This window comes from Chanodichthys erythropterus, chromosome 15, assembly GCF_024489055.1.
Source record: "Chanodichthys erythropterus isolate Z2021 chromosome 15, ASM2448905v1, whole genome shotgun sequence".
NCBI lineage: Eukaryota > Metazoa > Chordata > Actinopteri > Cypriniformes > Xenocyprididae > Chanodichthys > Chanodichthys erythropterus.
Genome location: NC_090235.1, coordinates 10782828 through 10808170, shown reverse-complemented (window position 1 = coordinate 10808170; position 25343 = coordinate 10782828). Strand labels below are relative to the sequence as shown.

Sequence of the window (25343 nt, the reverse complement as noted above, 5' to 3'; positions counted from 1 at the left end):
AGGATGCAGAATAACTGTAAATGAAGTGTTGAAGAAAGAAGCGAGGGAAAAATAAAGATAGAAAGTGTCAAAGGAAAGCTAGTAAACAAATAAGAAGGCAAGACAGAAAAAAAGAATGAAGGAAGAGAATAAGAAACAGAAAGAGCAAGATAAATAAAAACAAAAGGAAAAAAGAAAAATGAAACAATCTAAGAAAGAAAGAAAGAAAGAAAGAAAGAAAGAAAGAAAGAAAGAAAGAAAGAAAGAAAGAAAGAAAGAAAGAAAGAAAGAAAGAAAGAAAGAAAGAAAGAAAGAAAGAAAGAAAGAAAGAAAGAAAGAAAGAAAGATAGGAAGAAAGATAGGAAGAAAGATAGGAAGAAAGCAAAAGAGAAGGAAAGCCAGGAAGAATGATTTCAAACCACTAAAGCTAGCAAGCAGGAAAAAAGAAAGGCCATTATTAACTGGGAGTTTTAAAAAAACTGATGTTGATAGCTGTATAGAACCACTTTGCTCCCTGCCTGAGCCGCCAGCTGGGATATTTGCATAAGCAGTAAAAGAGAAGGATGGACAGAGGGAGAGAGAGAGGGACAGAGGGAGAGAGAGAGAGAGGGAGAGAGGGAGGAATCATACCAGACACTCCCACAACCTATAAAGCACAACCATACTGAAACACTCAGTGAAACCACACGTGGGTCTCTGTTCAGGGGGGAGAGCCAGCACTGCACAGGGACAGAGAGCCGGAGGAGGAGTGTGCATGTGTGTTTGAGGAAGCAAGACGCTGATTTCAGCTCATGTAGAGAAGTGCTGATGGGATGTGAGTGAGTACAAACAGCAAGTTCAACCCTTCAGGATCAATTCTCCAAGTCTGACTGTGAAGAAGAACTCAATTCAAAGGGTCTGCAGTGGCATAGCAATGTAATACCAGAGTGCAACTGTACCAGAGGACTATCCGGAGAGGGTTCCAAAGCTGAGAGCCTCATGCATTACGAACTCTAGAGTCTTGCAAGAAACATTCAAGATTACCGTGGAGAGGTTTGGAAGTTTCAGCACCTGCTGACAATGTCTTTCGCGATGGTGCGACCGGCTCCCAGCCGATACCTGTACTCGGAGATCTCAATGATGTCGGAGGACGATGAAAACGGCAGCGAGAGCTCGGGCTCAGACGACCGCTCATTTCGCTTGGATGCCTCTGGGTATGAAGTTAAAGTTGGAAGAAAGAGAAAACCTGGAGTAAGTGGTGGCGGACGGCTGATTCCAACACCACCCAATTCCACCAACATAATTGGTCCGTTGCCAGAGGGACGTCAACGCAACGCAGCCAACGCACGGGAGCGGGACCGCACCAACAGCGTCAATACAGCCTTCACCGCATTGAGGACTCTCATTCCCACAGAGCCTGCCGACCGGAAGCTGTCAAAGATCGAGACCTTACGGTTGGCATCCAGTTACATATCTCACCTGGGAAACGTTCTCCTGGTGGGTGAAGCTTGCGGGGACGGCCAGCCTTGCCACAGCGGAGGGCCCTCAACCTCAAACTACTACCACCACCACAGCTCACCCAGCCGGGACTCGGAGAACTCGCAGCCCAAACAGATCTGCACGTTTTGCCTCAGCAACCAGAGGAAACTGGTGAGTAAGAAGCATGCAGGTGTTCTCCGTTAAGGTTGTGCAATGATCTGGACTTGTTCAAGTCCACAAACAAGCTGAAGAAATACTGACAGAGGTGTGAAATACAGCTGAACCTCAGGGAGGGACAAGAGCGGGTCTGATTCATTCTCTGCTAGTAAGGTCACCGAGGGCAATGACTCAAGGCAAGGTTAGTCAGGATACAGTTGAGATAATCTTTAATGTCCAATGTTAGAAAATAAAGGCTGTTTAACTTAACAAGAGTACCAAGGTAAATAAACTTTTGACAGCCCAACAAAAATGCTTTTTAGGCTACCTTTCAAACAAGTAGTTGCAAGGGTTTGTTTTCTTTCTACAAAGTATTTTTGTGTATCTAACTTTTAACCACAACAAAGCAGTTAAAATACACAAACCATACTCCTTACTTCTAGAACTGGCACTGCAAAAACTTTTAAGACTACAGAAAGCTGATAAGGTATAATTTGGTACATGTTTTCCGAAGCATGAGCAACTAGTGGTTTTAAACAGTCTGTCATGAACGCTCCTACAACATCATCTTTTAGCGAATCTGCGTCGTAATTCCAGCCTCCCCAAGATAACGTTTTGACAGTGAAAACCGTCCTCGGCACTCTGAAGCTGAGTTATGACTTCATCCACTTGTCCTTTTCCATCAAGGGCGATATCTCTGTTACAGAGTGCGCTGCTACCATGACCTCATAGACAGATGCAGTGAAAGATCGGATTAAATGTACCCCAATGGAAAATATCCAATCAACAAAGAGACTGTCAGGTAATATACAAACACATCATCCATCTCTTTCCCCGGCGAGCGTGACTGCACTGACCTTGGCCCGTGGAGCCAGCACCGCAGCACATTAAAAATAAAACCGTAAATCACACTCTGGCTGTGAGGAATACAATGACACCAAACCAAAAACAGGGGGAAAACTGTAATTTAAACTTGCATGGCGAAGAACTGTCAGAAGTTGAAATATAACACACGCTCAAGACAATTACACTCCGCCATGACACAAGAGCATTTTTGGTCAGGGTATCTCACCACCGCAACGTGTGTTTAATCCTCAAAAACCTGAAGTGCTTCCAGAAGCCATTGAGCTAAATTTTCTTTTTTCTTTTAAAGTAAAGTCTGTAGCGAAGGAAATAAACAATAAAAGAATAGCAACAATAGCAGCAATCGATTCCACAGTGGATACTCGGCACCGCGCGGGTGAATTACAACAAACCTAGTTTGGGCCATTTATGACAAATGAGCAAGTGGGAGGCATAAATATGCAAATGTAAATGGTCCGTGATCTATATATCAGTCCACGAGAATCTAGGGAACATCTGCTGCGGGGTATTTTCCCCCAAGTAGCCGTGCACCAACCTCTGAGTTTCACTCAAACATCCTGTGTTGTTCTTAGTCTCTTCCTTGTTGCCCAATTAATATCCTTGTCAAGCACGACACACAACCCGCTTGGACCTTCATAAATCTTTCGGAAAAGGATTTTTACAGATTTCTGAAAGGGAAACAGTGGTCTTTGCACATTAATTCGAGCTGAGAGCATAAAGATCATTAAAATTAAGATTTAGATGGATTTATCTTGTAGCAAAAACACTTTAACTAATAAATGTGAAGAAGAAAGTGCCCGTGAATCCCTAAAAACTAATAAGCAGTTCTGATGAAGCAATTAATATTAGGCAAAACTGATTTAATCGGCTGCTATTTGATCATTTTGTGCAACAAAATTATCTCAGTTTTCCTAAAGTATCAACTTAAATAAACAAGCCTGCGTGTCCAATTCATGTAGTCAGACAGCTATATTGGCTAAATAAATACTGGCAATATATTGGACATTGGCCACTGTTGCTCTCTAGAAATCAGTCAACCACAAATTAGCAACTCAATGAGCATCTTTAAGTATCCGCATCTAATTCTTAAATGTTTGATATTGTACAAACCACACAGTATATAAAGAGACTGACACAAATGTACACAACATAGCCGGTCCTTTAACTTGCTAAACTGTTTGTGGTTAAACTGTTGTTGAAAATCCCATAGAAACCACACAGTTATGAACAACAACAGGCCAAAGGCCAACACTCGCATTTCAGGCAGTAACCTTAATCCGTACAAAACGAAATGATAGATCTTTGTAAGTCCAATCGAGAAATACGCCCATGTCTTCGGGATTCCAGTGGCAGGCAGATATTTGAAACAGACTGGGCCTTGCCTTTGTAGTGCACTTTCAGAAGTGGGTTTGTGTGCTCCAAAACCGCACTCGTCTCTTTTACCCCTACTTAGTGCTCATTACGCCGTGAAAGTATCACTCAGCCAAGACGCACGGCTTTATTGTTTCTAAAGAAAGAGAAAGACGAAATAAGGAACACACACACACCAGGGGAAAGACGTAGAGGTATAACTGAATTCAAATGTTCGGGTTTTCGCCAAAGTTAGGCGTCTGTAAGCTGACACAGAACAGACAGCTGCGTCGAGATTCTCCAGCGGACGGGTGAAACTGACTTTTAAATCAAACGCAGACAGTCGTACAGCAGAAAACTGCTACTTTTGCCTGCTAAGACGTTCAAGACTCAAACAGATTTGTGTCTATATAAAAATGATAGATTTTACCCTAAACATTTTCCAGGTTTTGATTCATCTGGCATTTTTATCTGCATTTATTTTCATCTTGGACTGCATCTCAATATTTGCACATGCACACACTCACTCACGCACGAAGTAACTAGTATTTTCAACATCACAGGGCTGTACCAGAAATGTACCATTTTTGAGTTGTTTTGATACTACATCTAGCCCATTTGGCTAAACCACACTAGTCTTCAGTGGCAGATATTTGGTTTGTCGAAGGTGAGGACATTGGTTATGCAATCTATCCAAACCTGACTGTTCTACTACTCAGAAAATGACTTTTTTGGGGTAGATGGGACAGCTTCCTCGCAGTTATGGCATCTGCTGAGATGGTAACCCAATAAGTAGTAACATGGGTAATATTTTCTGGATAATTATCAAGACTTCTCTCATTACGAGCATATGGAAGAGTTTAGATGCCTTCACTCTAACGGGAGCCTGAACATTTGACACAATATGAAATTATTAGAAGTATTAGCAGCGCACACTAAAGAGCCAACATTTTTTCCTCCGTAAACTGCCGTTTTATTCGAATGAATCCTGAAAGATTTGGCCAAAAGCGGGATCTTATAAAACTGCCAAATGTGAATACTTCAATACCTTCTGGAAAGTGAGGCCACATGAATTAAAGTTGGGCTGGAAATGGGTCATCCTTTACCACAGGTGGGGCGGTACGCTTCATACCCATAAATGAAGGGAAACTAGTGTTTTTGCTTGTGGGCAGCAGCAAAAAGGTCTGTGCAAATACTCCCGAACACTATAAAAACAATCAAAAGCATGTAAATGGTGCATTCAAAGGGCGCAAAACTCGTATATTGGGATTAGCTCAAACAGAAGACTGGTTTTAATAATCTACCTGGTCCTGTCACCACTGAGAGGCTAGAATTACACGTCTAAACACATGCATGCACACACACCATCTCATTGTGATCTTTAGCAAGCTGTCAACGTTGCTCGTCAACCTAAGGTGAAACCAAATATTTGTGTTAAGAGCCCCATAGACGCTTGAAGGGGAAGGGAAAAAGAAAGAAAAAAAAAAAAAGAGGTGAGCACCAATATATTGATATGAAGATATTTGAGAATTTGCTGTGATTTGTTTCCTGCCTCAAAGTACTTGGAAATAATGTGTTTATAAAGGACTTCAGACCAAGGGGAGCGAACGATCAATCTGGGCATTTGGACGTAAGCTCCAGCAATAATAATTTCTTTACGGCGTGTTAGACAGGATATGAAAAGCAAATGTAGGCAAAATCCTATTAGTTTAGCAGTAAGTGATCCCTGGAGTCAGAGCGCTGGTGACTTTAAAGTGGCACTGAACTTAAAGGAGGGGCTGGTGAAAAAAAAAAATGGGAGCAAAAAAAAAAAAAAGAAGGAAAGAAAGAAAGGAAAACGTTGAGGGTCAGGGTTATTTTCAAATGGGATTCTGTCTGACTTCATCAGTTAAGGTTGAGTGTTTTGACTAGAAACTCCGCCTACATCAGATGGGGGCCGCAGGAACGATGGCATTCCATCTGCTCCTGTTCTAAGCAAAGCAAACTGGGAAATGTGAGCCAGGTGTGTGTGCGCGTGCTACCGCAAACGGAAAGGTGATAGGAGAAAAACAGCAGGCACGTTAATGCCAAACCACCATCCCACAGGGAGAATGATGACATGAACCCTCAAGAGCCAACAACTGAAAAACTGAAAATGAATATTAAGCATTCACAAATTTTTAGATAAATAACTGACCTAAACATATATATATATATTCATATATATTCTTAAAAAATAAATATTTATATATAAATATAAAATATATATTAATTTAACAATGAGAAAAAAAAAGTTTTTGACCTGACATTCGTTACTAATGGATTGTTTTCTTCCATTGCAGAGCAAAGACAGAGAGAGGAAATCAGCCCTGAGGAGTTAAGCCACACCGTGAATGGATTTACAAAACATTAGCATTACCAGTGTACAAAAACTGTTGACTGCAATGCAATGTTATGGTGTATATATATGCAAATATCAATTCATATTTAAGTATTTGTAAATCGCCTTTGGACTGGAGCATTTTTATTGAAGGGAAAAAAAAAGAAAAAAAAGTATGACTGGAAAAAGACCAGACTGCAGCAACTTGATTACGCAAGAGCTGAACATCCCGCCACAGACTTCATCCATTTCCACCTTTTCCATGCTTTTACACACCAAGCTACACCAAATGTTTATCTTTGACCACAGGGAGTTGAGGTAAAGCTATTCGCCAAAGACTATCCAAAGAAGAGGACAGCATTCACAAGATTGCAAACAATCAAAGAAGACACAGAATACAGAGCCCAACTTTGCAAAGCAAAACAATGACGGAACATCCTGCTATATTAAAAAAATCTCTAGAGGACTCTAAAGGACTCTGGGATTGTGCTCATATCAAGGACATTAATGGATGCAAATAGATGTGACACGTTATTTCTGACAAAAACACAAAAGACACTTAGCCTGACTATGAAACACAATAAATTCAATAAATGCAGTATATACTGTATGTCTAATATGGCAAATTACATATATTCCTCATTGTTTAAATTAAAAATTACTGAACAAACAGAGTGAAAACCACCTGCGTTTCTTTCTAGCATGGTTCAACATGTCAAAGATGTTTGGATATCTTTGCCATCAAGCAGTTCTGTAATTAAGACCAGTCCCTCCAGATAAAGATCAACACTTTCATTTTATCATCTCTGTAGATCATCTCTCATCACGCGTCCTCCAAGTGTAAATATTTAATTTCACATTCTCTTTCGGTTTTTAATCTGGACGTAGTTTATCCTTCCTAAAGTTAAGAAATACAAACACATCTAGAGTCACTTATATCGTTTTATATTTCACAGACTCAAGACATGATACTTCAGTTTTATATGATATTAGCAACTATAACTGGCAAGAACAGTTGTTTATAATCTATAGCAGTGGTTCTCAACTTTTTTCAATCTAGAACTCTCTATTGTAAACAACAATATGCAAAGACCCCATGATATTTTCAGTTTTTCATGATTTAAGAATAAATAATTCTAATAATATTTTTTAACTCAGAATTTCTATCTGATTAAATATTTTATCTCATTCTGCCAGGTAAAATATAGCTTGGCACAACTAGAAAAATGCTGTATTCATTATAAAATGCCTACAGAGTTGGTTTAAGAAGAATTTACATGACTTAACCCAGGTCTAGAAATCACATTTTAAAATGAAACATCTTGATTTTTTGTTGTTTTTGCCTTTTTTTAAATACTTGTTTTGTCTTATACTTCCAACATTTAATTGGTTGAGAACTCCTAGGCTGTGTCCTTAAATAGGGCACTATTTGAGGGGACAGGCATTTGTATTGGTGTCCAAAACCATAGTTATCGAGTGCGCCAGAAGATGGCGCCCGCAGCTGAATCAATCCATCCAGTTTCCAAACCGCTGGTCCAATGTGGGTACAACATAATAGCACACACATTCCTTTTTAATTGATTATTAAATTGTTTCATTAAAGTTTATACATGCTAGTCCATGACGGAGCTCAAGATAAATCTGTTTCATTTCTACTGGAGCTGCCAGTTTGCCAAGTTTCATTATTAAACAGCAAGCACAAACTATGCAAAAGTGGCAGTCCGAATTCACTCACTTGTTTTCATTCACTCCTTCAAGTGGACTATTTTAGTGAAATAATGTAGAGAACAGTGAATGAGGGTCAAATAGGGGCGATTTAGAACAGTCTATAATCACTGTGGTGTTTAAGAAGAACTAAGAAGCAGCACAATATAAACTTTATCAGATCATGAATATTAATCACATTACGTCAGGCTGATTTGCTTAAAGGCAGAAGTTGTTAAATAGGTATTAGACAAAGTAACATCAGTGCTTACATGTTAATTTAGTTCACTGCATGGTCCTAAAGTAGGTGCTTTACTTGGCTAACTTTTTTCTTTGGATTTCAGCCAAATAAATGATGTAAAAAAACAAACACAATAATGCAAAGTTGTTATAATAGTCACTACGCCACAGTGGTGTTGGTTGGATCTTGTGTGTCAGAGGACAGGAGGAAGTGTGAGGCAAAACAGACGACCGAACTGAGGTGGACGGCACAGGAAGTGAGGCCTGTCAGACAGACAGCTGTTCCGTGTGGTGGCGCAGATGGGATTCGCAGGTAAAGCTTTTGGCAGCGGTCCTGGCAGCGTACACCCCTGACAGCGCCAAAAAAAAGGGTGAGCGGAAGTTCGGACAAATTTTGTCTTGGTCTTGAGAGTTTCGACTCACATATCACCGTCTACACCTTCCAAAACCGGCTCGGCAAACTAAAATCACTCCATCTCTCCTCTCGGGTAACTAAACCGACTCTCTGCTTTGTTAAACTAATCTAAAAAAGAAGAGAGCTTTATTTTAATCTTTTGACATTACGTTAATATTATAAAAATTGCATTCTTGTGATTGTTTTTGTAGTTAATGCCTAAAACATTCAGCTTCTTCTTAAGGAAAAAAACAACAAAAAAAAAAAAAACATATAGACAAAAGAGCAGCTCACGGGTGATATTTCATACCGAGCTTCGATGATATTTCAATTCGACCATTGCAAAAACAGCTAATTATTTAACTTTTGTTAAACGCCCCATCTGGATTTCATTTATAAATAAATCTGCCGTTAAGAAGTTTCTCCATGATTGGCGAAAGAACCGCAAAAACTTGCGATGAGACACACAAGCTCTGGAGTATCATTAATTGGAGAGCTGAGAGGAGATTGTTTTTCAACTACATTATCAATTGCTTTCAGTTTAAAAGTAAATCAAACTAGTTTGGTGTCAATGAAGCGGTATGTGATCCTTACTGATGAGGCTGTGGAGGTACGCAAGACGAAAAGAAAAGCACTGGGCGGCATCCCGCTGAGTCTTACCCCTCTGTTCACCCCGGTCTGTCATTCTGTCATCCCCTCATATCTCACCAGCGCACACAGAACAGCTCCATATCGACACACATGAACCCGGTTACCTGTGTGTCTGACGCAGGCCTCGCATCCAGCTACTATAGACATCAACACTCATGCAGAAGAATAACAACGACTAAGGGAAGTATTCAGCATTGACAATGCATTAAAATACACTGATTTTAAAAAAAGAAAACAAGCCATTCTAGTCGCTCATGGAAATTCAATTGCTCTTAATGTCGGACTACAAACTGCAAGCAGAGGACGCACTAAAAAGAATAAAACAAACTATGGCCACCTATATGGAAAAGATATTAAACTTGAACAATAAAATGAGTTCTACCTGAAATGTGTAAAAAATTATACCAAAGGAGGTATGAAATGTGTAAAATAACTGAAATGTGTGCTAAAATAAATAGTAGATTTCTAGTTGCAGTGGTCCGACATGCTCAATACTGATACACATTAAATAATATCATATCATACATAATAATATTTAATATATTTAAATATAATAATACATTTAGTTTTATATTTAATATACATGTAAATGTATATCATAACATATCTTACATCAACATATGAGAGTGAAATCGGACGACTACAGGGATTCGTCTCAAGATCACTCATTTAACAGTTCATTTATTGACAAAATTATGAAAAAAAAATCAATCAAGAATAAAATCCGGCATATGTTCTCTTGAGCATGCAGTGTGAAGTATTCTACTCAGTTCCCTGATCATTCTGATTTAATTTCGTCGAGAGAAGAACATATTTATACTTGTGCGTTATGTATTATGCACATTATCATCTCTGACAGACAGCATGTTGAAGCCGCTCAGGCCGACATTTTCTCCCTCTTCTAGGTCAAAACATCCATCAGTGTGGGTTTTCCAGGGAAGGCATACATACTTCCTGAACCTCTGCTTCTCGTAAATGCTTCATGTATTGTGCACATTATTTTTTGACAGATATCGATGTCATGATATTCAAATTATGTGGATTTGAAAACAGAGGGATCATAAGATAATAATTATTTATTTCTTACCTGGCAAGTATTCAGTGAAGTGATGAATACCAATGAATGTATGTCGATTTTTTTAGTTCTAATATTCCAAACGAGTTTTTTTACAGACGTGATAACGTGCGTGATCGTGAACAATGTTGATTTTTGGGTGATTAAAAAACGTGCTGGAGACATTCGAAATGCATTTGCATAGTTCATTATACTTATTTTACAGAATTAAGTTTATTTTGTGGCCTAAATAAATGACGTTACTCAAAGACCGACATGTTTGGCTAGTCAAAAATGTTACATGCAGCTGTCGCAAATTTGTTGACTTGACAATCAAGTTTTTTTTTTTTTTTTTTTTTTTACCAGAAAAGAAGTGGTTTTGATGCACAAATTCTTAAGTCTCTTATTAAAATGTATATCCTTTTTTTCTAGAATTAAAAAATTGAGTTGACCTTGGCATAGTTGAATAACAAGAGTTCAGTACATGGAAAAGACATACAGTGAGTCTCAAACACCATTGTTTCCTCCTTCTTATATAAATCTCATTTGTTTAAAAGACCTCCGAAAAATCTCAACATAACACCGACTGTTATGTAACAGTCGGGATCATTAATATGTACGCCCCCAATATTTGCATAGTTGGGATCATTAATATGTACGCCCCCAATATTTGCATAGTTGGGATCATTAATATGTACGCCCCCAATATTTGCATATGCCAGCTCATGTTCAAGGCATTAGACAAGTGCTGGATGTCTGGAGCTGCACAGCTGAATCATCAGACTAGGTAAGCAAGCAAGGACAATAGCGAAAAATGGCAGATGGGGCAATAATAACTGACATGATCCATGATATCATGATATTTTTATCGATATTTGTAAATTGTCTTTCTAAATGTTTCGTTAGCATGTTGCTAATGTACTGTTAAATGTGATTAAATGTGATTAAAGTTACCATCGTTTCTTACTGTATTCGCGGAGACAAGAGCTGTCGCTATTTTCATTTTTTAAACACTTGCAATCTGTATAATTCATAAACACAACTTCATTCTTTATAAATCTCTCCAACAGTGTGTAATGTTAGCTTTAGCCATGGAGCACAGCCTCAAACTCATTCAGAATCAAATGTAAACATCCAAATAAATACTATACTCACATGATTTGATGCATGCATGCAGTATGCATGACAAACATTTTGTAAATATCCATTTGAGGGTTATATTAGCTGTGTGAACTTTGTTTATGCACAGTTTTATAGTCGCAAGCTCAGGAGTAGGGAGCGCAAGATTTAAAGGGGCCGCAGCCTGAATCGGCGCATATTTAATGATGCCCCAAAATAGGCAGTTAAAAAAAAATTATTTAAAAAAAATCTACAGGGTTTTTTGAGCTGAAACTTCACAGACGCATTCAGGGGACACCTTAGACTTATATTACATCTTGTGAATAAAAGTTCTAGGGCACCTTTAATATACACATAATTTGAGATGTGAAATATCTAATGGCAGCAAATGTGAATTACAAAGAACTGTGAACAAGAAATAAACTCTTATTTTACACAATTTACTCAATTCACAGAAAAAAGATGTAAACCAAAACTGTTTATTCATTGGCGAGACTGTCTGTATATTTTGGAACGGACACAAGGGAAACTATGAACTCTGTTCTTCAACAGACACCATTATGAGCCAGTACAAATAATCACAAAATGATCAGTTATCGAATAATTAAGCTGCCTTTCCCATCAGTCACTGCTGAGAATATCATCATTTAATATCATGAAATGGGTGACTTTTGCAAAGCAAGTTTATGAACAGAACTCGTCTGTTCAGCATTGAAGGTTTTTTCTCCACTACTGATTAAGTTTTGGTTCCTTGCCACTTTCACCTTTGTCTTGCTTAGTTGGGCTAAGACACTTATTCAGTAATATTATCAATTTGACAGCACCACTGAATAACTATTGAATAAGTACAAAATTTGAGCTGGATAATGACACTATTGTTTTCAGTAGAGCTGCTTTATAGGTGAATCGATTTTGTTTTATAATTGATGATCTTTGCAACACTGACACTGAATTATATTAATACTGAAACTAAACTGAGGTGAATAATGACAATATTGTCTTCTGTAGAGCTGCTTTATAGTTTTATAGAATTGAATTAGTTTCATAATTGTTAAAAATGACATATTGTGAATGTGAAACTTTTCAAAAACGCAAAGTGTTTATAATGTTGAATAACACTATTGTCTTCTGTAGAACTGCTTTATAGCTCAAAATTGTATTTGTTTCATAATTGATGAATTTTACAACATTAACACTGTAATTTTCCTGTTTAGTACTGTGAAGTTGCTTTGAAACAATCAGTATTGTATAAAGCACTACATTAATGTATAGTGTAGAGTTTAAATATTCTCATATCAAGTCACATTTATTTATGCATTTAGCAGACACTTTTATCCAAAGCGACTTACAAAACAGGAACAAAAGATAGAGTTTCACCAATGTCAAAGTCACAAATTGGAAGCAACAGCAAATGAAACCTGAAAACACATTGTCCCCCTCATTACCGTCCTAAACAGTTTAAAAACAGAGCAGGCCGATGACCAGAGCAGACACAGTTCTTTCCATGAAAGGCTGGACGTGGGGGTAATAATCCAGCCTCCCCCGGGTCCCGCGAGACCGTCTGGAGGATGGCTAACAGATGACAGCTGCACGGCCCGTCGTCCAGCCCGATTCTTGTCTGTTCAGCATCAGAGCGCTCCTGTCCTGTCCGCTTCACCCAGCGAGGACGGTGCCATGCTGTCGGGCGGAAGAATGGATTCACCTGACAGACCTGCAGCTGTAGAGCCCACTTTTAATTTCCCAACGTCTTATACAGAACCAAAGGCCATAAAAATAAATCCCGTCATTATTTCTAAAATAGTGAAACCGCAAAAGAGGTCGTCAAAAGGTCGAACACTCATTACTTGCAGCAACCCCCCCCACCAAAAAAAAAAAAAAACACACCATCCTGCACCACACTGCACCGATAAATAAATAATCTGCAGATCTTCGCACACGGGGCTTTAACCTTGGAGGACGCATGTGGAAAGTTTGCGTTCTGGCAACGTAGGTTTCAAATGGGTTTCCCACCTGGAGCATCCGGTACATCATTCAGAAAGTCATTATTTATTGAAAATTAAATATCTAATGAGGCCCTGAAGCTTTTCTGCACGACGACTCTGGTCATATAACAGAAGAGAAAGCCATCGAATCAAAGCCACAAGAACGAAGCGCTTGACTTTTCCTTTATATCATTAAACGAAACATCCCAGTGAGTGTTTTTTCCTTCCACTGTCCATGATGAGCAGTTTGCCTGTATGGTTGCAAAAGCATATTTTGGTTTTAAAATGAGGACAGGCCCAGAGAAACTCTGACTGAAGGCATCTACGTCAGAAGCAGAGGAGAGACGCTGAACAAGAAGGTGGTAACGGGCCATATTTCTTTTTTCCTTTAGTTAGTTTTCCACCTTCGTTGTACAAAAACATGCATCAAATCTCTCTAACACAATGCGGAAAAAATGTCTGCTAAAATAAGAGATACAAGCTCTATTCCAAAACCTAGTGTGTTGTCTACATAGGGAGGCATCATTTACTGTAAAGGAACCAAAAGTAAACTTTCTGTCATCAGTCACTCATGCCCTCATGTCATTTTAATCATGTAGGATGTACTTTCTTCTGCATAACACACACACAAAAAGATTTTCTGAAGAATGTTGAGGTTTATACAACTTAAGACCCCATTGACTTTCAGTGTATGGAGAGAAAAAAAAAATAAATAAATAATTTTTTCAAAAAATCTTTGTCCCAAAGAAAAAAATTGTGATATCAATGACTACAAAATACTATTAAAAAAAAAAAAATAGTAGTAAATAAAATAAACAAAATAAGAAAATAAAAATTAAAAAATAGTATTTTATAATAACAATAATTTTATTTTTTAAAGTACAACTGTAAAATTTCAATATAATATTTTAATATTTATAGATTCTTCATCTATTAATTTTCATCCATTTAGCTTTTACTTTTGTGGAAAACCACTGTGAGCCCTAAAAGCTTCTCTTTTGGTGCTAGATTATAAGCATAATTTATAATATAAATATAATTAAATCTATAATTTACAAAAAAGAAAAAAGAAAAAAGGCAACAATTATTTTCAAAATATTTCTTTTGCGTCACAAAAAAGGAACATGAGTAAATGATGACAGAATCAAGCAGTAGTAAATTGAAAGGAAAATTAAAAGTTTTTCCTTGGCAACAAGCTTAAAAACAAGTTTAAGTTTCATTTTATTTCAAGTAATGAAAATGTTTTGGTTTCAGTTAACGATAATAACCCTGCCATAGATGACAATAAAAAACCTTTATTTTCAAGAGTGATTAGTGTACAGCACCATATGTTTTTTGTGAATCACAAGGTTGCTGCCTACATAAAGCTTTCCAAATCAATCACTTGTGATGTTTCGTTTAGGATGCTGTTAGTACGATGTAGGCAGCTAACTACGTTTTGAACAGTCGTGGGATTTTCGAATGAAGTCTAGCTCATCTCCTTCCTGTATCTGAGGTAAACATTCAATGCATGCGTTCTCCATATCTCCATTCATGTCCTCACAGAGACTGAGGCAGCCCCCGCTGGCAGTTGGTTTCAATCAGGTCTTCTGGCAGGATGCATGCTGGCCCAACTGGGAGTTGTGCTGAAGACCGGATGAAAAGGAAGTCCTAAAAACTGTGGAACGACAGGTGGCTACTTTGGCTTCTCTCGAAGAAAAAAAAAAGCCAGCTTTCCAACGCTTACCCCCCACCTCCACACACCTGCAAGAGACCGCAGCCTGGGGTCCCGTTTGCTCTGTCTGACCGGCACGCGATTTACCCAAGTGCCTCCTCCCCGTCTGACCCTCCACCCTCGGCCCTCTGGATCAACATTCCCCCCTGACTAAGAAAAACACATCCCCGCTTCTCCTTAAATAGACTATTAAAAAGAAATTTCCTGCTGACAGCGGCGTGTCAGGCCAAGATTCCACATAATTTACCAGCGATCTGTCAATTTTATCAGCCTATTGATTTCAGCGGAGCGCGCTGGGCTGAAAGAAGACCTTTGTGTCCTCGGACAAGAACACTTTGGAAAACACTTCATCCTCAGAAGACAACTGAGACGTTTCAATCCTTCCTGGAGTTTTTGGACAACAGCCCGGAGGAGTGCTGCGCGTTTGCTGATCGATATCATTTTCGTCTATTCTGCGGCAACTTGCAATACTACGGCCAGAAATATATTCTACGCTAATGCCAATTTGAGTACTAAAGAGGGCGATGGAGTTACCTTCAGGTAGCTAGTTACTAGCATTAAAAGGAATATTATGGGTTAATATTCTCAATTGAGAATGTTAATAAGCTCAATTGAGAACAGTGCCAGTCCACTCCACTTTTTAAGCAGTCAAGGAGTATTTAATTCATTCATTATTCTTTTTTCCATTAGAATTTTGAAAAAAGCCTTTGTTAGAGTTACGAGCACCGAAACCAAACAACTACAAGGTGAATCACAACATTACAACTTTCCAGAAGTTTGTAGCAAAAAAGTATAGCAAAAAAAACTCATATTTACACATAGGGTTGCAACGGTACACGTATTCGTACCGAAAAACCGAGCTCTGGTGCTCATGCAAACTCACTTTAATCTTCTGTTGGACTCACTTCCAGTCCTATTTCTACTGTACATATAAATACAAGTGTCACAAAGGCCAAAAATAACTAAATGTATACAAATATAAATTAATCAATAATAAAATGGAGAAATATGATAAAACCTAAGATATGGCGCAATCCTCTGCTCTAGGCAATGGATTTGAGCCGCTTCTCCCCTCTCAAACACACACAGGAATACAATCGTTGAGTTTACGGCTCCAAATAGCTTACACGTTTGCTTGACTCCTGCCAGAGGGAGGAATTATTGGCCTGACTCTGATCTGGAAGGTACGGCGTGGGTGTGAGGTCTGTGTGGGGACCAATGGCTCCCGGTGGGATACAGCCCTTAAATCCCCCCCTTTACCTTGCTGCATGTGCAACAGAACACCACCCACATTCACTCGAGTCTAATTTGATAAATCTAAAGAGCGGCTCGATCCAATGGATCCGGGAGAACAAAACCACTCTTTGTATTTTAATAGTGCAGACGTTTTTGTAAAAATCCATGCCCGTGTCTGCTGAAGCACAAAACATATTAATCATTCTCTTCCCTGAAACGCTGAACCGAATGGCGTGCTGGGGGAAAAGACAAAGAGAAGCATAGAAACTACATGAACAACAGACGCCGGCAGTGGTTTTAACAAGAGTTGAGAGCAGAATAGGAGCAGGGTGCGAGAAAACACCTCGGGCCAACAAGGTACGGATACTGGAAAAGGTCAAAGGTCTATGTGAAGAGATAAATGCACCGTACTTCCAACACTTTAAACCCTTAAGTTGACTTCCAAAAGGAAGTTTTGGTGGAAATGTTACCTAGAAATTAGGACTGCACAATTTAATGTATTATACATTATATATGTTTTCTTCATTTTCAAAAGCCCTTAAAGATTTTCTTTTGTTGACAAGTACTTCTCAGTACAAGTTCAGGAAGATGCTTGGAGTATGATGCGTTCCCAAATGCACACTAAATCGACCCAAAAAACAGTCATTTACTGCAAAACGAGCTTCTCTGAGATGCATCAAATATTTTTGCTTTGTCGGTTAATTTTGAAAGCTGGTATGGTAGAAAGTAACAAAGCAAAGAGAGTGAATGATGGGATATAAACCAAGCAGGGTTATTGTTTCACTTGCCGTATGGCAAGCAGACCAATACAGAGAAGCAGTAAGAGATGCTGAATGCTCTGCAGAATGCTGAGGGTCAAAGGTTGAGGTGAGTTCAGGCCTCAGATGGTGTTGGGCTGCCAAGGATGAATGGATACAACCCCTGGTTCCTGTTTCATAAATTGATGTGATTTTGCTGCTGGAACAGAGAGCCAGGACCTTCCCCTATGTCTGCCTGGAATGGCAAACTTTGTGAAAAAAACAAGAGAAGCGCGTTGACGGCTGTGATTAACTTCAGGCATCCAGGAGCTTTTCAACCACATTTTAATATCGAAGCCCAGCAGACAGCACCAATCTCCAAACATACATACAAGCTGAGGATACGGTATTAGGAGACAAGGGGGAAGTGGTAATGATGGCCTCAGATGAAAATCTCTTCCTCCACCGAGAGTCTTGAAACCTTTCAGTACCCATCAAAGTGGGAGTGGTAGGTTGATTGGGGTATTAGCCTTCCTTTTTTTTTTTTTTTTTAAATACTTATTTTATAGGTGATTTTTGCCTTTATTGTAATAGGATAGTACAGAGTGGACAGGAAGCAAGGTGGGAGAGAGAGAGAGAGAGAGAGGGGGGCGGGATCGAGAAAGGTCCGCAAGCTGGGACTCAAACTTGGGTAGCACAAAGCGCAACAACGCTATATGTTGGCGCGCTGCCCACGGATCTATTGGTGCCAACTTCCTTGGATATTTTCATGGCCAGCTGAAATACTTTAAAAGAGCAATTTAAAAACGTATATATGATTTTTAAAGTTTGCTTTGGATAAAAACTTATAACTTTTATAATATAAAAAAAAAGAACTTAAATCCATCAAATTGGGAACCTCCAATGCAAAGAGAAAGGGAAAGAAAGTAACATCAGGAAAGGTAGGCTGTTTCACCCCAACTGAGGTGCACTGGGTCGTAATCATGCTGCGCTGCAACTTATAGATCCAGGGATACATGGAAAGGCTGTCAATCCTAGTAAGGATGGGGTTGGGAAATGGGGTTTCTTCCCTAAATTACCCTCTAAGAGCCCAGAACTGCTAAAATTCAAGCTTTTTTCCCTGCCATCAGATTGACCGCAATCATTTGAGATCCCATCTGGAACTCATCAGGCAAGCGTTTGGAAATGGCCCAATCATGAAATTAAACTTTGGGATTACCAAAATTTAGAGAGCAAAGCAAATAAAATTCACCTCGAGATATGTGCGCAGAGTCTCGGTTTTCCGAGGAGTGGGTGGCACAGATCCCTGGAGGGGGAGGCTGGGTTCCCTCTTAACTCTGGAGCAATCTGGACACCTGACCAGTCGGCATTACAGGTTGTGTTTGTTTTACTTTGTACGGGAAAGCAAACAGGGCTCTTTTCTTCAGACAGCGTGGGCCGAAATCTTTCTTAAATCTCTGGGTGGAAATGACAAAGCCAGTCCTTACCTTCCTGAGTGAGATTTGACCACCTGAAGAAACTCTCTACACCACAAAACCTCCTGAACATGTAATTACTCTGACATCATTTTGGACTGGAGGAAATCGCTAACTAGATCCATCAAATGCTCACCCATGTCCTTCAGCTACAGCAAGAGTCTCGCATTATAAATCCAACCACATATGCAAATATCCGGCCATAGATAAAACCTCCCAATTAAAACAAAACCGTTGCCACGCAACCACCGAGGTCAGCAAAAGTTTTTAAACGTGTCTGATTCTACCAGGTTGCAAAGGATGTAAAGTTTCCTCCGCTCATGACAGCTCCTCAGTGGGTCACTGGACCGGAATCTGGAATCAGTCAGTCGATGTGATTAGCAGACGTGACCTCGATCTGCTACCTGTCACTAGAGCTTTACGTTAGAGCCCAGAGAGAGGGCCGTTCTGAAAAACCTCAAAAGAGAATCACTCATCCATGGCTTACCGCACACTGGAAATAAGATTTCAGCCATGTGCCTCTTGAGCAGACAGCAGAAACAGCGCCCTCTATGGAAAGTGTGGGCACAGTGCAAAAGGCAAACATTCTGAAAAGGTAAATTTACCACAATGACATTATTAAAAGCAGGGTTGTATGACACTCAGAACTGAATTGAGAATTTTAATTTTAATTAGATAGATAGGTAGATAGGTAGATAGATAGGTAGATAGGTAGGTAGATAGATAGATAGGTAGATAGATAGATAGATAGATAGGTAGATAGGTAGATAGGTAGATAGGTAGATAGGTAGATAGATAGATAGATAGATAGATAGATAGATAGATAGATAGATAGATAGATAGATAGATAGATAGATAGATAGATAGATGTCAAATCAAACTCAACTTTTATTAGTCAGGCTCAAAACTTAAACAGTCTCAAAAATTAAAATTGATTTAATGTAACTGCCAAGTATAAATGTTAATCTTGAAGCTTCAAACTACTGCTGAACCTAATATGGTCATATGGTGATTCCAAACTTGCGAACCAATCCTGTTCATTCATGAGCAGCAAAATGAAAAGGACATCAGGTTAAATGACGTCACTATACAGGTCTATCTGGTTTTATTCACAGATCTCCCATCAAATTACCCACTTTACCGCCTGCTGCAAACTTAAAACACACACAAACACACCTTTCTAGGCTACTGTGCAGGGTCTCAGTCTTTGAGAGCGGTAGCTGCTGGCCGGCAGGAAGCTGAAGTTGCGGCCAGGAGCCAGAGCCCCTTTTCCCCTTAATTCCACAATGTGTCTTCATTCATCTCGAAGAGCACATGGAAAAGCCATTGCGGGGGAAAAGCCCCTTCCTGCCGGCTCGCTCTCGGACAGACGCTGCACTCTCGCGTATTCCCTCTCCACTCGGCTAACAGGAAATAGCCCTTTATTACAAAGGGGGGACGTGAGGATGAAAAACAGGGGATTTAGAAGTCTGGAGTTTTATTTGTAGACAACTTGTGTTGAGAGCTGCGAAGGGACGGAGAGGCAACCCAATCTGCCGTCCCCAGACAAGGGGGGGCTAATTTAGCGTACGCCAAATGGCCGCGGGACCACCGCCGATCTGTGAGGCGCACGCAGAGATGCCTGACAACACCGCCGAGATCAGGCCCATGAGCTCCTTCAAAGAGGGCTGCCTGAGGGGTAAAAGACAAGACTGACAAGCTAATGAGATTCACACCTTCTCATCTTTATATGAGACTCCCGAACTGAGTACAAAATGAGAAAGTGAGTACAAATTATAAGAGAGAAGCCACCACGTTTAAGACCACAAGAAAGTGTTTTAGCAATTTATTTAATATCTGATGCAGTGCAGTGGCAAATAATGTCTGTTGTTTCTAGTGGGATAAGAGAAAGGTCCAGGATGATGGATGACAACTAGTTGACTCTTTCTATAAATCCTGGAGGTTGACTAGTATGTTCATCTAGATTTAGCTTTGATATTTTTAGCTGCAGTGATTTAAAGACAATGAACATTTAAAACTACATTTAAAAGCCAACTTTACAGAGAAGATTTTATCATACAGACAGCGTGTTGTTTTAGTGTGGTTATAGTCCAATGGCAACTGGTACCACACATCAAAATTAAAAATGACTGGCATATCATGACGCGACAGTGCTGCAATATTCCATTTACGTTTATTTCCATAGCGATTTTCATGAATATCATTTTAAAGTAGCTGTATGATATAATAGCTGTAAGATGACAGTCAGCACAACAGTAGCTATGGTTCTATCCATATTTGTGAATTTAACCTAAAGGGTTCGAGACCCAGAAAGGTAGTAAAAATATTGTTAAAACCCGGAAGCACTGCACTGTGTTTACAACGTGAAATGTGTTGGAGACTGACACGGAAGAGAAGAAACTGTTGAATAAAGTCATTATTTTTTGTTTTTTTGGGAAAAGTATTTTCGTTGCTTCATAAAATTAAGGTTGAACCACTTCAGTCACATGTACTATTTAAATGATGTCTTTACCTTTCTGGGCCTCGAAAGTGGTAATTGCGTTGCTTTCCATTGGGGATCAGAAATCTCTCAGATATCATCAAAAATATCTTAACTTGTGTTCCGAAGATGACCAAAGGTCTTACAGGTGTGGAACGACATAAAGGGGAGTAATTAATGACAGAATTTTGATTTTTGGGTGAACTAACCCTTCAAGCAGAAAATTGGAATATCCCAGAAAATATTTGCGAATAAAGCACGGTTTCCATCCCATATGTTTAAGAGAACAAAACCATCACTCTCAAAATATCAAGTCTGCTGCTACCAGAGAAGTCAATATGGGTCTTTTTTCCTACATTCTGATGTTTGAGAACAATTTATTTGGTAAATGTGCTTCCATCAAAGTTTATGTCTATCTTCATATCAGATAAAGAAAGGAGGGGGAAAAAAACAACTCAATTGAGCAAACGAGTTTTTAATGTGCATCTTGGTGTTTCCATCCAGTGTGTTTTTGTTTTTGTGATATGCCAAAATTCAAAAATATGTGGAAACAAGACAATGATAGCAAATTTACTGATGAAAATGTTTGCTGAACATGCACACACACACATACAAACACACTGTTGAAAATTATTATAATGTAATATTTAATAATGCTTTTGATTTAATTTAAATACTAGGTTGTAATTTGGCATGTTGCAGTTTGAGAGCTTTTGTAAATTTGCAATTATTGCTAATTAAAATGTTATTCTTCTTGACAAACAACAAAACAGCTAAAGGGTAAATGGTCTAAAATAAACAAATATTGCATGAGAATGTTGACTTCATTCAAAGGACACTTTTGTCAAAATATGAAAACATATGAAAGCATAAAACTGTAAAAACTACCACTACAGCATGGTAAAACCCTCTCCAAGAAGTTGCATCTCTAAATTCATCCCCTGCTGCTAAATATGTAGGTGTCCAAAAACACAGAAATGTAAAAAATGTAAGTACTTTTACAAACTAAATAATGACAGTACTCATCCTTTCTATGAAGTGGCATTAAAAATTCACTCTAAAATCGGGTATCAACCCAAGAACAATAACGCTTCTGCAAAACATTCCTGGTCGGTAGCAGATTGCCAAGAACAGTTTTGGATGGCTGCTGTGTTTAGGTTGTATGGCCTGGCAAATTATCCAGACCGCATCGTGCCAGGGTTCAACGGTTTTCAATGACGCGTGTAAATTAAAGAGCTGAAGAGGAATTCTTTAATGGTCCTAGATGTAAATATGAGACGTTACAGACCTCCTTACTGCAGAGGTGCATCACGGGCTCCCTTCGAAAAAGCCAACAGAGACATTACAGAAATGCGGTAACGTCTGACAGGCGTAAGGGAACGGTATCAAATACTGCGGTTCAGACACTTCCAGCCCAAGGAACAGGACAAAAATCTTTTTCCTTTACATGAAACATTACACAACTGACCATATTCCCCCTCTACGGAACAATGAAGTAATCATGCCTGTGCAAACGTAGCACAAAAAGCCGCCGCTATATTTAGATTGAGATTTTTATTACTGAAATCATCTTTAGTCTACTTGTCATTAAGAAGTTATTCAATATTGTCATCAAGCAACAGATTTCCATTGTTTCTTCTTCAACTTTAGATTAAAGTTTACACTAAAGTATAACTTTGTCCTCAGCTGTCATTAACTAGACTGTAATACCTGAATAAAACTCAATCTAATGTGATAGTACGCGAAAGGCAAAACTGGACATTTTCCCGCCATTTCGGTTTTTGGGAATATATGACGGTATTTTATACAGTCTGCTCAAAGGGTCCAAAATTCCCTCAAGTAGTCAAATGATACATTTGTTATGCATCCAAATAAAAGTCAAAAGAGTTGAAAGTCAAATGGCCATCTGGAAACAAATGATAGGAGGACAGCATGCAAAGGACACATCGCAACAGATGCAGGTGCACCAACAACACCTGGACACAATGGTGATATTCAGACTCGCTGAACTGGAAACTTCAATTTAATGGAAATACGAGTTGAGCGCAAAAACATTTCCATGGATTTTCAGTCACCTGAAAGGAGGAAATACATCCAATCCAACAGACTGAGACCACTAGTGAAAATGCTTTAATTTTGCATTCTTTTCTATCTGAATACAACAATTTTAATAAATTATGTTATAAATTACATAACAATGACTAAGAAGTTGCATTGAAACATTTAATTACAGCTCCAGTGGAGCTGACATGAACAAAACCCGATGATCATGTTCTTCAGTATGATTTGAGAGGATCCAAAGAGCATCTTGTACTTCAATAGTGCAGAATTATAAACATTTCTCCTTTTAAAAGGTATTTAAATGTTTAAAAATCCAACACTTTGCTCAATTCCATGCCAAAACCAATAACAAAAAAAATAGTTTCAATAGGGTCTCACACACCATGGTTTCATAAAAATGGTTTAACTACTACTTAACAGCCATAAAAATGGATGTACGATCTTTTTCAAACAATGTAAGCGAATTTCAGCATATTTGTTTCATTTAAATGTTTATGGCTGTAATGGCCAATATCACATTACCACAGTTTTAAGGTTTTAACTTTGGTATTTTAGTGTAAACTGCAGTTAACAGGGTACATTTTTATAGGCAGTGTTTTCTTTAGATGTCTGCAGGCAATAGACAGCTGTGGAAAAACAGCTATCAAACAAAGAGTATTTTAGATGTTGGTTGTTCTTGTCCTGGCCTGCAGGCTGGACACTGGTCTGGATGATGGACAGATTCTTACCTCCTCATCGGACGTGTCGTGCTCGTACTCATCCACCTGTGAGGAAGTCTTGAGGCCACCATCTCTGTTGGACACAAGACCCTCTTCTCCACCCTCCTTAGCGGCTTTCTTCTTTTTCTTCTTTTCTTTTGAATTTTGGCCAGCACTCTGTAAAAAAAAGAAAGAAAAATAACATTAGTTGTTACCGAAACCTCAGCTTATGCAAATTTGATCCAATGTTTTCTATAAATAAAAAAATGAACAATTTATAAATATTTTCTATAAAATGGACAATAAAAACCAAGCATCTAAGAATAATAATTATAAAAAAACTGAGCTTTTCTGAGAAAATACCATATTTTTTTAATCACTCCAAGTTTTTTTCTTTTTCCATACTAATAAAATTCACATTTGTAATGTGAAAAAAATATTTTATTGACAATTTTAATCTGACAAAATCAAAATGATCAAAATCATGACTGCTTCATTCTAATAAATAAACATAATACATGTTTACTAGTACTGTCAAATCGATTAATCACAATTAATCGCATCTAACAAAAGTTTGTTCATACATGTATACATACATAATAGGGCTGTCAAACGATTAATCGCGATTAATCGCATACAAACTAAAAGTTTAAGTTTGCCTAATGTATGTGGGTGTACTGTGTGTAATTATTATGTACATATAAATACAAACACATTCATGTATATATTTGAGAAATATTTACAAGTATATGTAATTTTATTTTTATATAATTTATATTATATATAAATACAAATATTTTGTACATAAATAACATATTTCTCTTAAATATATAAATTAACTTGTGTGTATTTATATATGCATATTAATTACACACAGTACTCACACATATATTATGCAAACTCAAACTTTTATTTTGTATGCGATTAATCGTGATTAATCATTTGACAGCCCTAATACATACATAAATGTTACACACATACATAATATATTTACAAACTTAATGTTAAATGGTAGCATTTATTACTCTCTTCACTTTTGCAGATTGTAATTTTAAAAATGGTATTACACTCATTTACATTTAAAAGTTACTGAAGAATCAAGAAAATTTGCATACCCCCCCCCCCCCCAAAAGCGAATAGTACAATGTAGTAAAAGTTACATTATTATTTACATTGTTCTGTAACTAGTAACTGTGCAAAGTAACACTTACAGTGTTTGTTACACATCTTACTATAGTAATAACATACATTATGCATAAACGGTTACACTTTATTTTAAGGTGTCTTTGTTACACTGTAACTATATATTTAATTACTGAGTAATATTGGATAATTATGCGTAATTATGCATAAATTATAGTTATTACTATAGTAACTGCATGTAACATATGTAACACTGACACTAAAATAATGTGTTACCGCATAAACTAACCCTAAAGCAAAACCTAACTCTAATCATAATTATATAGTAAGTATATATTGTCAATTAATATTACTCAATACTTAAATGCATAATTACACTGTAACAAAGGCACCTTAAAATAAAGGGTAACACTTTTAGCGTCATTGTTACACGTTACATGTAGTTACTCTAGTAATAATTATGCATAATTACATGCAATCAACTCTAAAC

At 38.1% G+C, this 25343-nt stretch overlaps 2 protein-coding genes across 2 annotated transcripts in view; one reads left to right on the top strand and one right to left on the bottom strand.

The window, feature by feature from the left end:
- bop1 (BOP1 ribosomal biogenesis factor) overlaps positions 1-25343 on the bottom strand; it is an 81027-nt gene that overhangs the window by 43776 nt on the left and 11908 nt on the right. The window contains exon 3 of the mRNA XM_067411549.1: positions 23741-23887. Within this exon, the coding sequence (XP_067267650.1) occupies positions 23741-23887 (147 nt within the window). The remainder of the gene's footprint in view (positions 1-23740; positions 23888-25343) is intronic.
- Positions 724-7010, top strand: scxa (scleraxis bHLH transcription factor a). Its single transcript, XM_067411568.1, has 2 exons — positions 724-1608; positions 6129-7010. Exons 1-2 carry the CDS (start codon positions 1039-1041, stop codon positions 6165-6167), a joined length of 609 nt encoding a protein of 202 aa, XP_067267669.1. The 5' UTR covers positions 724-1038; the 3' UTR covers positions 6168-7010.